At 51.9% G+C, this 13,506-nt stretch overlaps 1 protein-coding gene across 4 annotated transcripts in view; it reads right to left on the bottom strand.

Annotated features, from left to right (window-relative positions):
* Positions 1-9,687: 9,687 nt before the first annotated feature.
* KBTBD12 (kelch repeat and BTB domain containing 12) overlaps positions 9,688-13,506 on the bottom strand; it is a 53,426-nt gene continuing 49,607 nt past the window's right edge. For all 4 annotated transcript variants that reach the window (XM_060163856.1, XM_060163855.1, XM_060163858.1 and 1 more), the window contains one exon: positions 9,688-10,655. In XM_060163856.1, the coding sequence (XP_060019839.1) occupies positions 10,474-10,655 (182 nt within the window). In that variant the 3' untranslated portion in view covers positions 9,688-10,473. The remainder of the gene's footprint in view (positions 10,656-13,506) is intronic.

The raw sequence follows: 13,506 nt of genomic DNA, 5'->3' as shown, positions 1-13,506 counted from the left end.
TGACAGATGTTAGCTAGCCTTACTGTGGTGATCGTTTCTCTACATGTATAAATGGCACTAATGCCCTTGTGTCTGTCTTTTGAATTATGCGTCTGGCACAAGCTATGGATGAATCTGGCCATCTCCCTTCTCCTCGCTGGCCTGTGGAGCAGTGGTACTGGCCAGACAGGACCCACCACAAATCCACCCAACCTCAGACAGCCCCCAGGGTGTCTGCCTGAGTTTCCTTGGCCAGTTCACACTTCTACTCTCTGCACTAGCTTTTTGCCCCCCTTTTTAAATATGAGAGCATAATTTACATACACTAAAATTTACCTTTTTTCCTGTACAGTTATGCAAATGTTGACAAATGCATACAGCCCTGGGACTGCCACCACAGTCAAGACACAGAAGGGTTTTGTCATCCCAGCTTCCCACGCACCTCTGTGGTTGGCCTGTCCCCCACTCTCAGCTCCTGTCCACCACGGACGTGTTTTCTGTTCCCTGCAGTTTCACCTTCCCCTTGATGTCATAGAAACTGACCCACGTAGTGTGTCGGCTTCGTCATGGGCTCCTTCTGCTCAGGATACCTTTGAGAGTCACCCATGTTGTTGGAGTCCCCGTGGTTTGTTCCTCTTTATGGCAGAGTAGTGATCCATTCTCCAGGTGAAGGACATTTAGGGTGCTTCGGGTTATTATGAGAAAAACCACTCTAAACACTTGTGTGCAGGTTTGTGCGGGAAGCTAAGTTTTCATTTCTCTTGAGTAAATATCTGGGAGCAGGATTGCCGAGTCGTAGGCTTCACCGCGAAACTGTCTTCCAGGGTGGTGGTACCCTTCTGTGGTCCCACCAACGATGTGTGAGAATTCCAGTTGTTCTGCATACTCATCAACAGTTGGTTGTGTCAGGCTTTTACAAAAATTTTAGTCATTCTCAGGAATTCCCTGGTGGTCCAGTGGTTAAGACTCGGCGCTTTCACTGCTGTAGTCCTGGGTTTGATCCCTGTTGGAGGAACTAGGATCCCCAGGCCATGCAGCATGGCCAAACCACCCCCGCGCCCCCCTCCCCCAAATTTTAGTCATTCTGATGTGGTATCTTATTGTGCTTTTAAATTTATCTTTTCCTAATGACTAGTGATACTGAGCCTCTTTTCATGTGCATATTTGTGATCCAGAGATTTTTTTTTTTTTGGTGAAGTATCTTTTCAAATATTCTGCCCATTAAAAAAAAAATAAGGTGTTTGGATTTTCTTACTGTTGAGTTTTGAGAGTTCTTTACAAGTTCTGGCTAAAGATCTTTTATCAGATATATAATAATATAACTATTTTCTCCTCGGCTTTGGCTCACCTTTTTACTCTCTAAACAGTGTCTTTCGAAGAGCATAAGTTCTTCAGTTTGACGAAGTCCAGTTTGCCAAGCTTTTCTTTTATGGACTGTGCTTTTGATGTCACATCTGAGAAATCTCTGTCTAATGCAAGGTCCCAAAGATTTTCTCCTATGTTTGGTTCTAGAGCTTGTGTAGTGTCAGCAGTTACATTTAGGTCTATGATCCATCTTGAGTTAATTTTTGATTATGTGTAAGGAAGTCAGTAGAAAACGTCTAAAGTTAAAAATCTGGAATTATAAGTGCGTTACATGGAGGTAAACACCAGAAGAAAAAATTAAATGATGCTCATCCTCAGGGAAATGAGCAAGTTAAAACCACAATGAGATGCCACTTCCCACAGATAGGGTAACTGTATTTAACAAGGCAGACGATTAATGTTGTCAAGGACGTGGAGAAATCAAAACCCTCACACGCTGCTGGTGGGAATTTAAAATGGTGGTGCCGCTTTGAAAAACAGTCTGGCTGTTCCTCAAATGATTGAATGACTAATGATTAAATGCTTAATGTCAAGTTTAGATGAATGACTTATTGCTTAACTATTAAATATTCTTCCTGTGAGGTGCTCTACAACCCAGCAGTTCCACTCTTAAATATGTGCCTAGGGCTTCCCTGGTGGCGCAGTGGTTGACAGTCCACCTGCCGATGCAGGGGACACGGGTTCGTGCCCCGGTCTGGGAGGATCCCACATGCCGCGGAGCGGCTGGGCCCGTGAGCCATGGCCGCTGAGCCTGCGCATCCAGAGCCTGTGCTCCGCAACGGGAGAGGCCACAGCAGTGAGGGGCCCGTGTACCCCAAAAAAGAAAAAAAAATGCCTAAAGGAATGGAAAAGCGATGTTCAAACAGACACTTGTACATAAATGTTCACAGCTGCGCTGTTCACGAGAGTCAAAAAGTGGCAACAACCCATCAAATAAGGAAGAGATAAGTAAAAATAAAAATAGATAAATAAAGGTGGTCCATCCATTCAATGGATAGCAAAAAGAAGTGAAGCACCGAGACCTGCTGCAACATAGGTGAGCCCCGAAAACATCGCAGTAAATGAAAGAAGACAGTCCCAGGAGACCACGGGTTGTGCAGAGTCCAGAAGAGGCAGTCAGTCGAGACACAAGTCAGATTAGTGGCTGCCAGGGCTGGGGGTGGTGCAGGAAATGAGGGGGTGACTGCTAAAGGGCGTGAGGTTTCTTTTTTTCTAATGAGCACAAATAGGCTGGTTTCAGACAGTACCTGTTTGTATCAGAGAGTAACGAGGAGGAGCGGAGATGTGTGATCGGTGAAGTCTCTTCATCCTAACTCCCCAATCCCATTGTTTCCTTCTGTCCTCGGGATTTCTTTTTGGGGAGATAAAAATGTTCTAAAATTGGTTGTGGCGATGGTTGCACAGCTCTGAATTCACTGACTCACCCAGTTGTACATTTTAAGTGGGTGACCTTTATGATAAGTGAGTTTTATCTCAATAAAACTGTTACAAACTGTGCTTGCCTGTTTCTGTCTTCATTCGATGATCTGCTTAGCTGGTTAGCCAAGACATGTTTTCCTTCGCTGGAAATTCCGCCAGGGAATTCTTTTGATACCCATCGACCTGGCCTTGTCCGAAGGTGTTTCTGCAAGCTGAGGATGCAGTGTTTGGGCTGCAGCAGCCCAGCCATGACTTCCATATCTGGGCCCCAAACCCCTCCTCCCGTTGCTGCTCAGAGGTGCCCCCGGCTGGCATCCCCAGGAACAATTCGTGCGACGCTGCGGCCGAGGCAGAACAGATTGATGAGACGGAGTAAAACGGGCAGGGTGGGGCTGGAAGGAGAAAAACGAACCACAGGAGGGAGGTGGTGAGCTGAGTGAGGGGAGGCCGACTGCCAGGCCTGGGGGCGGCGGGATTTGCCTCTGCAGGCCGGTTATGGGCCAGGCCAGATAGGCCTGGGGCACGAGGTGACTGGACCTGGTCCCTGCCCCCAAGGAGCTCCAGGTCTGGAGGGCATGGGAGGCTCATACCAGGGTGACTCCAGCATCGTGGGCCTTCCTGGGGTCCCAGGGGACCGACGGGAGTGGCCACGGGGACAGCCTCTCCCTGCAGGAGAGTCTGCGGGGGGGGGGGGGTGCGGGTGGGGGGGGTGGAGTGAGAGGGAGGGTAGGGGTGGGGTGGAGAAGGAGGCAGCGTACACAGGAAAATGCCTAGTCCCAGGCCTCCCCCTGGACTTCCTGACACAGAGCGTCTGGGATGGGGCCTAGGCCTCTGAGTTATACACCCTCCCGGTGGTCTCTGTAAAGCTACAGGCTTAAGTGTGAGAATTGCATTTTTTAAGGATGTGGGGAAAGCCCCAAAACAAAACCCAGCAAAGACTATGCGGTAGAGACCATCTGGCCCACGAAGCCTGAAATATTTACTATCTGGCCCTTTACAGAGAAAAGTTTGCCGACTTCTGCTCTAAACTCTGAGGTTTGAGAAACCCCCAGCCCACGAGTGCTTCCTCAGGTTCTAGCCCCATCTGCCCGATTGTCTGAGAAAGGCCTGTCTTCCAGATGTAAGGGGGGATTAGCTCATGCTGGAGAGATGTAAAGATGTCCTCACCCCACGGGGATCTGTCCTTGACACAGAAGGGAGGATGGTAAGGGAACCGAAAAGGAAACGTCGGGAGCGTCTGTGTCGGGGTGCACTTGACATTGCTGGCTGGCCTTGGGAGGGCCTCCCCTGGTGGGGCTCGGGTGAGCGGCCCGCAAGGCCTCCTGCACCCCATTTCTCTCCCTCCCGGCCGCCAGTCGCGGTCGGCGGAGTCCTTCCACCCAGCTTGTTACTCTTCTTCGACACACAGCTGGCTCTCTAAGTCAAACAGGGCGATCTTTCGTGTGTTTTAAGCCTGACGGCGTGGCGTAGTGCAGAATCGATGATTCACTGCTTGTCTTTGCTCGGTGCTGTGTCTCTGAGGTTCGTCCACACAGACGTGTGTTCTGGTTTGGTCTGCTTCACTTCTGCGGGGGGTTCCGAGCACAGCTGTACCTGGACTCTCGTCCTTTCTCCTGTCCAGGGCACTGGTTTGTTTCCTTACCCCCATCGCAGGAACAGTGCGGTGAGAGCTGGTGGCGGGGGGAGGGGGGGCGCCGGCTCGGCCTCCAGGAGGGTGGGTGGGGCCTGAGCCCATGACGCCACACTGTTCTCCGTAGGGGCTTCTCGGGCCTCTCCAGCGCATCCACCGCGGGGCCAGCACAGCACCCCCAGGACTGCCTCTGCTCCTGCCCACGAGGGCGTGAGGTGGTCCCTCTTCCAGGTGGACTTGCTCTTCCCTGATCCTAGAGGTCGAGCACCTTTTCATAGTTTATTGGCCAGTACAGGCGCCCTTTCTGTGAGATGTGTCCATCTCTTTGCCCATTTTCCCAGCTTTTTGGCTTACCCGTTCGTAGGCATAGGCCTTCTTTCTGTTCCCTGTACTTGTAGACAACCCTAAGGGAGTTTGTCCCAGGTTCTAGCTTCTCCTGAGCCCAGCCATCCAGGTGGTGTCCGAGCAGCTCTGCACCTGCAGGTGGCTCCCTGGCCCCCAGGGAGGGAACGTGTCCTGGTTGTCAGGGCTCCCAGCTGCAGCCTTGTTGCAGGAACACTGTCCGGTCCAGCCACCAGGGGGAGGAGCTGCTTCACTGACCGTGTGTCTCAGCTCCTTGAGGCTCTGGGAGATGCCAGCCGGGGAAGGCGTGGGGGTGGGAGTGGGTAGGCACCCCAGGAGGGGATGACCGGACCCCAGGATGGTGACCGGGCCCGCTCAGCCTGGCCAGTGCGGCTGCCTGCCCTCACACTGCCTACCACACCCTTCCCCATGCGGGGCCTCAGCACAGGCTGCTCCTGGGTCTGGAATGCCCGTCGTGTTCATCTATCCAGCACGCCCAAGCCCGCCAGTCACCTGCCCTGCGGACTGGCCCCAGGACCACTCCCCCCCAACCCCCCCGCGCCAGGCTGCCCCAGCAGTTAGTGTCACTTTGCTCAGAGAAGTGAGTCACTTATGTGATGGCTCATGTGTGGTGGTCACCTTACTTCTTTGAATCTGTGGCCCTTGTTAGAGCAGAATGGAGGTCATCCCGCAGGTGAGGGGAGCCTTTCCCTCTCACTGTCCCCCACAGGGATGTCATGGGGCCTCTGACAGCGCCTGCATTTACACCTGCTGTTGTGTCCCAGTGGCCCCGGCCCTTGGTATCCACGTGAAATCCCACACAGGCTGTGAACAGATGTGCTTTATGGGCAATTCTACGTGTTAGATGGTGTATAGGCAGAGCAATGGTTTTCCCCAAACGTGTGCATGCTGACCCACGGAACCTTTGATGGCAAAGGGGAATTAATTGCCAATCAGATGCCCTTAAGATGGGAAGGTGGTCCTGGATATCTGTGTGGGCCCAGCGCAATCTCAGGTCCTCACCGGTGGGAGGGGATCAGAAGGGGGGGTGTCAGAGGAGGAGATGTGAAGATGGATTGTCAGCTTTGAAGGTGGAGGAACAGCCACAAGCCAAGAAACACCAGTGGCCTCTAGAGACTGAAAAAGCCAGGGACGTGGGTTCTTCCCAAAGCCTCCAAGGAGAGCGCATCCTGCCAACGCCCTGACCTTGGCTCCCTGAGACCCTCCATGGACTTCTGAACCGCGCAGGTGTGAGACAGTGCGACACCTGGCGGCGATGGACTGTGCTGCGTGCTTGCCTGGAGAGCTGGGTTTGGACTCCAGCCCCTCACAGGAGGTCACGTCACTGTCCCTGAGATCTCTTCTCTCCTCCAGGATGTGACCGCATGGGGAGCAGGGCCAGGCTCTGGAAAAGCGCTCAGAACGTGCTGACCACCTTCCCTCTGAGCAATCCCTCCGTGGCGTGGTGGCCTCTTGCTTTATTCTCGACAACCTGACAGTGTCTGGTGTGTGCTCAGCGGAGGTGGAGAAGGGGAGAGAGTGGTTTCTTCAGAGCTGGGGGCCGCCCCCGCCCCTCCCTGGTCCAGGCTCTCAGAGGCTGCAGGTCCTGCACTGGCGCACTTCCCTTTTGGAATGTCGCTCTACAGACCCACAGCACTGGGAAGGCTGAGAAACAGCCTTCAGCGGGGTTGCCTCCGATCTGAAACTGGTGGCCTTGGTGTGAAAAGCCTCATGTTTGGCCTGGAACTGGCTTGTTAGCTCTTTCCAACCCGTGTATTTGTCCTGGGCTCCACGGCCGGTGGAGACCATCCACCGCTGAGCCTCTGACGCTGCAGGATGGGCACAGCCGGCCAGGGGTGTCCTCTCGGTGCCCCCTGCCCGCTCGCTCCCGATGGCCCCCTGCCCAGCGCAGACCCACCTGCAGGAGACTGGTCTGTTCCCCGACGACGTGGCTGCTACCTGTCCTGTCTCTAAGTGGCCTGAGGCCACGTACAGCACGGCTAGGTAGGCTCCTGCATCCACCCCTAACGCTCCTGAGCTTCTGTAGAGAACCTAAGTGCAATGCAGACCCCACCCCCTAAACAGCCCCCAGCCTGGACTTTGGTGTCAGAGCCTAAAGCAAAGAATGGAGTCCCCTTCAAAGAACAGCTGGAAGAAGGGGACTTCCCTGGTGCTCCAGTGGTTAAGACTCCGAGCTTCCAATGCAAGGGGCGTGGGTTCAATCTCTGGTCGGGGAACTAAGATCCCACATGCCACAGGGTGCAGCCAAGAAAATTAAAAAAAAAAAGAACAGCTGGAGGAAACAGCGGAAACTTCCACCGCATGGTGGTTTGTTAAAGAAACTATGCTGCATCAATGATGGAATCCTATGTGGCTGTTAAAAAGGGAGAGCGTATGGAATAGTCTTTGTAAGCACACTATTGAATGAAAAAAGAATGGAATAGAACCATGTTATATATGTTCATATATACGTAAAATGTTATATATGTAAAAATAGTGGAAGATGCATGTATATTCCTTTATAATTTACATAGTCCCTTAGCTCAGTATTTTTCCTCAAGAAAGTTTGATGGAATACACCAGAAGTTGGCAGACTTTTTCTGAAAGGGCCAGAGGTCTCTACTGCACTTCCAGGGCCCTGCTGTTGCCGTGTGAAACCAGTCACAGACAATACGTACACAGTAAGCATAACTGTGTTCCAATAAAATTTATTTACAAAAACAGGTGGTGGGTGGGATATGCAGTAATCAACAACATCAAAGGTCAGAGACAAAAGAAATATCTTAGAGATAGCTAAGAAATGGCTCGGGATCATGAACCACAGGCACTCACCAGGCGTGCACACCTCTCCTCACTGCAAGAACGAAAGCACCTCATCACCAGACGTCCCAGGGACCAGGGCTGAGCCCTCCCCTTTGGCAGAGGTGACATGTGTCATCCCAGGAAAAAGAGACTTTGGCAGAGGAAGGCTGGAGTATCGTTCGGAAATCTCGGGCTGCAAGTAACTCCAGGCAGCCTGAACAATAAGGAACATTTATCCTAACAGTGAGCGTCTAGCAGGAAGTCCTGTGGCTGGTTTGTTCTGTGGCTCTGCTGTGTTGCCCAGGACCAGGGCCTTCCCATCCCCCATCCCACCCGGCTCTCTGGACCAGCTGCAGCCTGCTCCTCAGGGCAGCGCAGTCTCTGCAGTTCCAGGGGCCCCACAGCCTAGAAAAGTCTCAGCAGAAGAGCCCACGTCTTCTTCTCCACGTCTGTCAAAGAGCAAGAAGGCCTCTCCCCGAAGCCCCTCCGTAGAGCTCCCTTATGTCTGCTTCCCTGAATGGTCCACGTGTTGTGCTAAGCTGACCGCCGGAGACGGGAACGGGATTGCGATGGCCAGTGAGGTGGGAACAAGAAGAGCCGGGGCCCCCCGGCGGGATGTGCTGGTGTTGGCGGAGGAGTGGGGCGCCTTGACTGTGCACCCCCCAGCTATTCTCTCTTGGTGCTCCAGCAGGGCCTGGGGTGGACAGCGTAGGCCATCCAGTTGGGGCTCTCTCTAAGGACCCCTGGTGGAGGGGGCACCACCCTTTGAAAGATTTTCTGGTCTTTCGGTTTGGCTGACCCACTGTGCTCTTGTGCTCAAACTTCCGGTATCTCTGACCCTGACTCGCGGCAGACTGCTGATGCCCTCCATCTGGCTGCACTGGCCCTGCACAGCTCCCACTGCTATGGGGCTGGTTCAGCTGAGACGCGGGCTACCACGAGGCCTCCTGCCCGTCTGCTGTGTCTGCTGTCACCCTGCTCGAATACACTGGACTGTGGGGGACGGTCTTAAAGGACTTCCTTGCCAGGAGACGTGTGGCTGACGCACCATGGCCGGGCTCCTGGGGTGGCCTTGGGGGTCTTCTGTGTGGCCCCATCTTCTTGTCTTGGCTTCCTCGGCTTCCTCCGGTGCTTCAGCCGCCCTGGGAACCGCACCCCCTCCCGCCTTGCCCACCTCACACGTCCTGGCCTCTGGGCCTCGCTCCCGATGTCCTTGAGGCTGGTCATCCCCGACTCTGGTTCCTGCCCAGGAGATGCTGAGCGTCCCCTCCTCAGATGAAAATTACATTGAATTGCAGGACGAAAACCAAAATGAAAGCGATCTTCCATCAGTGACATTTTATTTAATATTCATTTTTAGAGCATTTGCTCATTATAAAGTCAATCAGTGAGAACAGTGACGCCTCCTTGACGAGCACAGACTGAGCCGGCGTGACTGGCAGCTGCAGCTTCTGTCCGCATCCGGACCGCTTCCCCCATGCCCCCTGCTCAGCGCCTAACCATCCTGTCTCACAAGGAACAGAACTAGCAAACAGTCCCAGTTTTATGAGTCCTCCCATGCCACATTGGGACAGCCTTCAATTAAGGTGAGAACAGGGAAGACAGGGAAATGTTTGAGGCAGAATCTCTCACGTTATCCAACAACAGGAGGGCAGAGTTACAAATATGGGTCAGAGGAGCAGCATCCAGGGCCGAAAAGAAACCCTGGGTTATCCGTACCCCACCTGGACCTGGAGGGGCCGGGGCTTCAGAGCGATCTCAGCCCCCATGCACATCTCTCCCTGGAACCCCAAGATGCCACGCCAAGCCCGGGTGTTCTAGGCGCTGTGCTTCGGCGGATACTGATTACGACGATAACGATAATGAAAGTATCAGCACCTAAGGAACGCTTCCTGTTTCGCGTCTCACAGGCACTGTGCTCAGCGCTTCCGCACTCAATTCTCCAACAACCCTAGGGAGCACTTTCCTTCCCATTCTGCACGGGAGGAGAATAAGGCTTTAGAAAGGCTGGGCTGCCCAGGATCATGCAGCGTGCTAAGAAGCAGAGCTGGGACGAGAGCCTAGATCCCGAACTCAGTGCATCTAGAAAAGTCACGGCCCTCCCACGAGCCCGCCCCCCCCAACCCCATCCAGGGAAACTAGCAGCTTCCACTGTGGTCACGTGGCTGGAGCAGGGGCATCCCCATGCTGGCCACCCAAAGACCCACGCATGTGCCAGGCACTGCCATGGGCACTTGAGGTACACCTGCAAAGACACAGGTGTGGCCCCGCCTTCTGAGAGTCTAGCCTACTCGCGACAGCCCGCCCTGGGTCTGACTGGTCCTGTTTTGTGGTGGCAGAAGCAGGTTTCCAACTGGCTCCAGCTTCCATGGATCTGTCCCTCCTGCCTGGGTTAGCAGCTGGAACCTGGGGACACGGGGAGCGGTCATGACAGTCACACAGTTCTGCACTGAAGAAAGTGTCTCAGTCTAGGATGGTCTTCCCCTGGGAAAGCTCTAGGGAATTTACCGACTGTTCCTGCTTAAACAAGAGCCTTGTGCATGTGAAACTCCTGGGAAATTGGTGAAGAATAGCTACCAAAATGCATTCTTTGAATCCTCTGGGCTTCCAGAAGCATAGACAGTAAGTAAAATAGATGGATTTCTATGTGTTATTTAAATGTTATCCCTAAATTATATTTTGGGAGGGGCTGTTTTCTGATTATGCTCAACTGTGGGTGAAGCAGGCGGTTCCATCCTTACCCTCCAAGCTTGGGGAAGACACTGCAAAGCCTGGGTACCGGAGGGCGGACTCTGCACACACCCCCTGCAGCGCCCAGCGCATGCCGCTCTGCACTGGGTCACGACGCATGCAGTGCACACGTCCCACACGTGTGGGCTCTCCATCCCTAGTGCCTCCTTGACAGACACCTTGGGGGTCCCACAGAGACACAGACCTCAGTGCGCCCCACCCTCCTCCACTGACTCTGAAGGCGGGGGAATGAGGTCGCGGGGGTTCTTCCTCGCCACCAGGCAGACATCATAGCTGTCGTGCATGAGGGCGTTGACGGCTACGACATTCCACTGGTTCTCCCAGGGGTCCAGCTCCAATATCTCTTTGGAGATAATTTCGTGGCGATCTGAAAAACAGCAAAGGAGGAGGACAAAATATCAAATATCACGCAGTATTAAATTCAGAGGTCATCATTGCTATTAAACAACTTCCTCTAAAAGGTATTATGCAGCAGAAATTAATTAACAAACAGCCAAATACTGTACTGTGGAAGACACAGTGTTCCTGATGTTTAAGAAACCAAGAAAGGCCACGTGACCACTCACATTCAGGAGTTATTCAGACACTCTGACAGGGCATACTGTTGACTCAAGTGGAAGGGGTATGCCAGGATCGTGTTAACGATTTATTAAAGATGCCAGCAAGGGGGGAGATTGTCCTTAATTCTGCACCTGTAGGAGGAGGTCTCACGACCTCGTGTGAGTCACTGGCCTCCCTGAGCTTACGTTTCCTTAACTGCAGATAGGATGCTGGGACACAGCCAGGGTCCTCGCAGGAGACAGATGGCACTGTCTAACTGGGCAATTTAAGAGAGTTTGGAAAGGTGTGGGTAGCGTTTAGGAAGACCCACGAGGGATGGCACAGCCCCCAGGACTAAGAGCAGCTGGGCCATTGCCACCTGGAAGGCTGCGGGGGAGGGGTGGGAACAGGAACTTGGAGAGGGCAGCTGCCTGGAGCTTAGCCATCCCCAGGGACCCTCCTGGCAGCCCCGCAGAGGGGTGCGGAGAACAAATGCCCTTATTCTACCCTTCTTTCTCCCAACAATTCTGGCTAAACCCAACCAGAGGCCAGAGGAGAAAGGAGCCTGTGAATGCAGCCCACACAGGTCGGCCTTGCAGGACACAGAGTAAGATAGAGAAGGGGTGAGTGGGTTGGGAGGGCAGATGGGAGATTTCCAGCCCAGACGACTGTTTCACAACTTTATGATGATAAGAGGGGATAATGTACGGAAAAGTGCCCTGTCCTGGCATATAACAGTCAATACTTGAAAATGGTCTATGTGTGCTTGTAAAGAATGTGGGTTTTATAGTTGTTCATATATGTCCATTAGGTCATGTCATTCAAATCTTCTACATATTTACTGCTTTTTGTGGGCTTGTTCTGTCTGTTACTCAGAGAGCTGTGTGAAGCTCCCTAAGATTATCGATTTGTCTATTTCTCCTTTTAGTTCTATCAGTTTTTAGTGTACACATTTTGAGTCTGTTATTAAGTGAATACAAATTTTATCATTTATAAATTTATCATTTAATTGACCCTCTTTCTCTAGAATAAGTTCCATTAGAATTCTTTTGACTAATATCATAACTAGAAAAAGGTACAATTCTAAAGAACATTCTGATAATCTTTGTCTTTTAACTGGAACATTTAGTCTATTTACATTTAATGCAATAACTGATATATTTTGGTTTAAATCTAACATCCCATTTATGAACCGTCCTTGTCTCACTCGTTCTTTTCTCCTTTAATGCTGTCTTTTAGACTGAGTGGTTTTTTTTTTTTTGCAGTACGCGGGCCTCTCACTGTTGTGGCCTCTCCCGTTGCGGAGCACAGGCTCCAGACGTGCAGGCTCAGCGGCCATGGCTCATGGGCCCAGCCGCTCTGCAGCATGTGGGATCTTCCCGGACCGGGGCACGAATCCGTGTCCCCTGCATTGGCAGGCGGACTCTCAACCACTGTGCCACCAGGGAAGCCCCTGAGTGTTTTTTATCATTCCATTTCTTCTCCTCCACTGATTCAGAAATTATAAAACCCATTTGTATTCGTTTTTTTTTTGGCCAAGCTGTGTGGCTTGCAGGATCTTAGTTCCCCAACCAGGGATCGAACCTGGGCCCCGGCAGTGAAGGCACTGTGTCCTAACCACTGGATCTCCTGGGAATTCACCCCCATTTCTATTCTTTTGGTGGGGGTTACCCTAGATTAAAACTTGCACACCCAACTTACCAAGATCTGATTAAGCAATACCTTGACCATCCTCTTGGAAGGCCTTAGAATAGTTTAATTATATTTACTTCCCTCCCAATTTATTAGCCTTTGTTGATGTGCATTTTCATTCTATCTGTAGACTCTGAAAGATATTATTATTATTGTTCTGTACAGTAAATGCTCACGGAATGACCCACGTATTTACACTTGCATTGCTCTTCATTCTTTCCTGCATCTTAGACTTTTCATCAGGGTCAGTTTTCCTTATGCCGAAGTACATACTGTAGGGGATGTCTTCTTACGGCAAACTCCTTCAGCTTTTGTTTGTCTAAAAATGCCCTTTTTCACCTGCATTTCCTGAATGAACCTTCACTCCAAAAACACCAAAAAATAGTCATAGCTGACACTCACTGTGTGCTTACAGTGGGCTGCATGTGCTGTGCTCACTGTGAGCCGGGTGCGCTGAGATGTTATATCACATCACCCTGTGGGGCAAGCACCAGTTTACCCCTGTTTTCAGACTAAGGGTTAAGACTCAGAGGACCTGCCTACAGGCACACGGCTAGAAGTGGCAGAGCCGGAATTCCCACCCAGATCTGCGATCCTCAAAGCCTGTGCTCAAGACCACTGAGCCCTTTCGAATGAAGAAGGACGTGGTGGGACTGTGTTTCCTGCAGCTTGTTGATGAGGCAGGAGGAGACAGGCTCTGTGGGACCCAAAGCTTATATGACTTGGGAGGCCCTCTTTAAGGAACATGTTACAAAATTAGGTATGGAAGTGAGTATTTACTTTTTCCAGCTCTATTGGGGCACAATTGACAAATAAAAATTGTATACATTTAAGGTACACGATGTGATGATTGAGATATGCACACGCTGTGAAACCATCACCACAATCAAGCTAATTCACACACCCATCACCCCGCATGGTTACGTGTGTGTGTGTGTGTGTGTGTGTGTGTGTGTGTGTTGAGAACACTTAGCAAATTTCAGGTA

This window comes from Lagenorhynchus albirostris, chromosome 10 (assembly GCF_949774975.1).
Source record: "Lagenorhynchus albirostris chromosome 10, mLagAlb1.1, whole genome shotgun sequence".
NCBI lineage: Eukaryota > Metazoa > Chordata > Mammalia > Artiodactyla > Delphinidae > Lagenorhynchus > Lagenorhynchus albirostris.
Note: the sequence above shows the minus strand (reverse complement) of the source record. Positions and strands in the feature narration are given on the sequence as shown.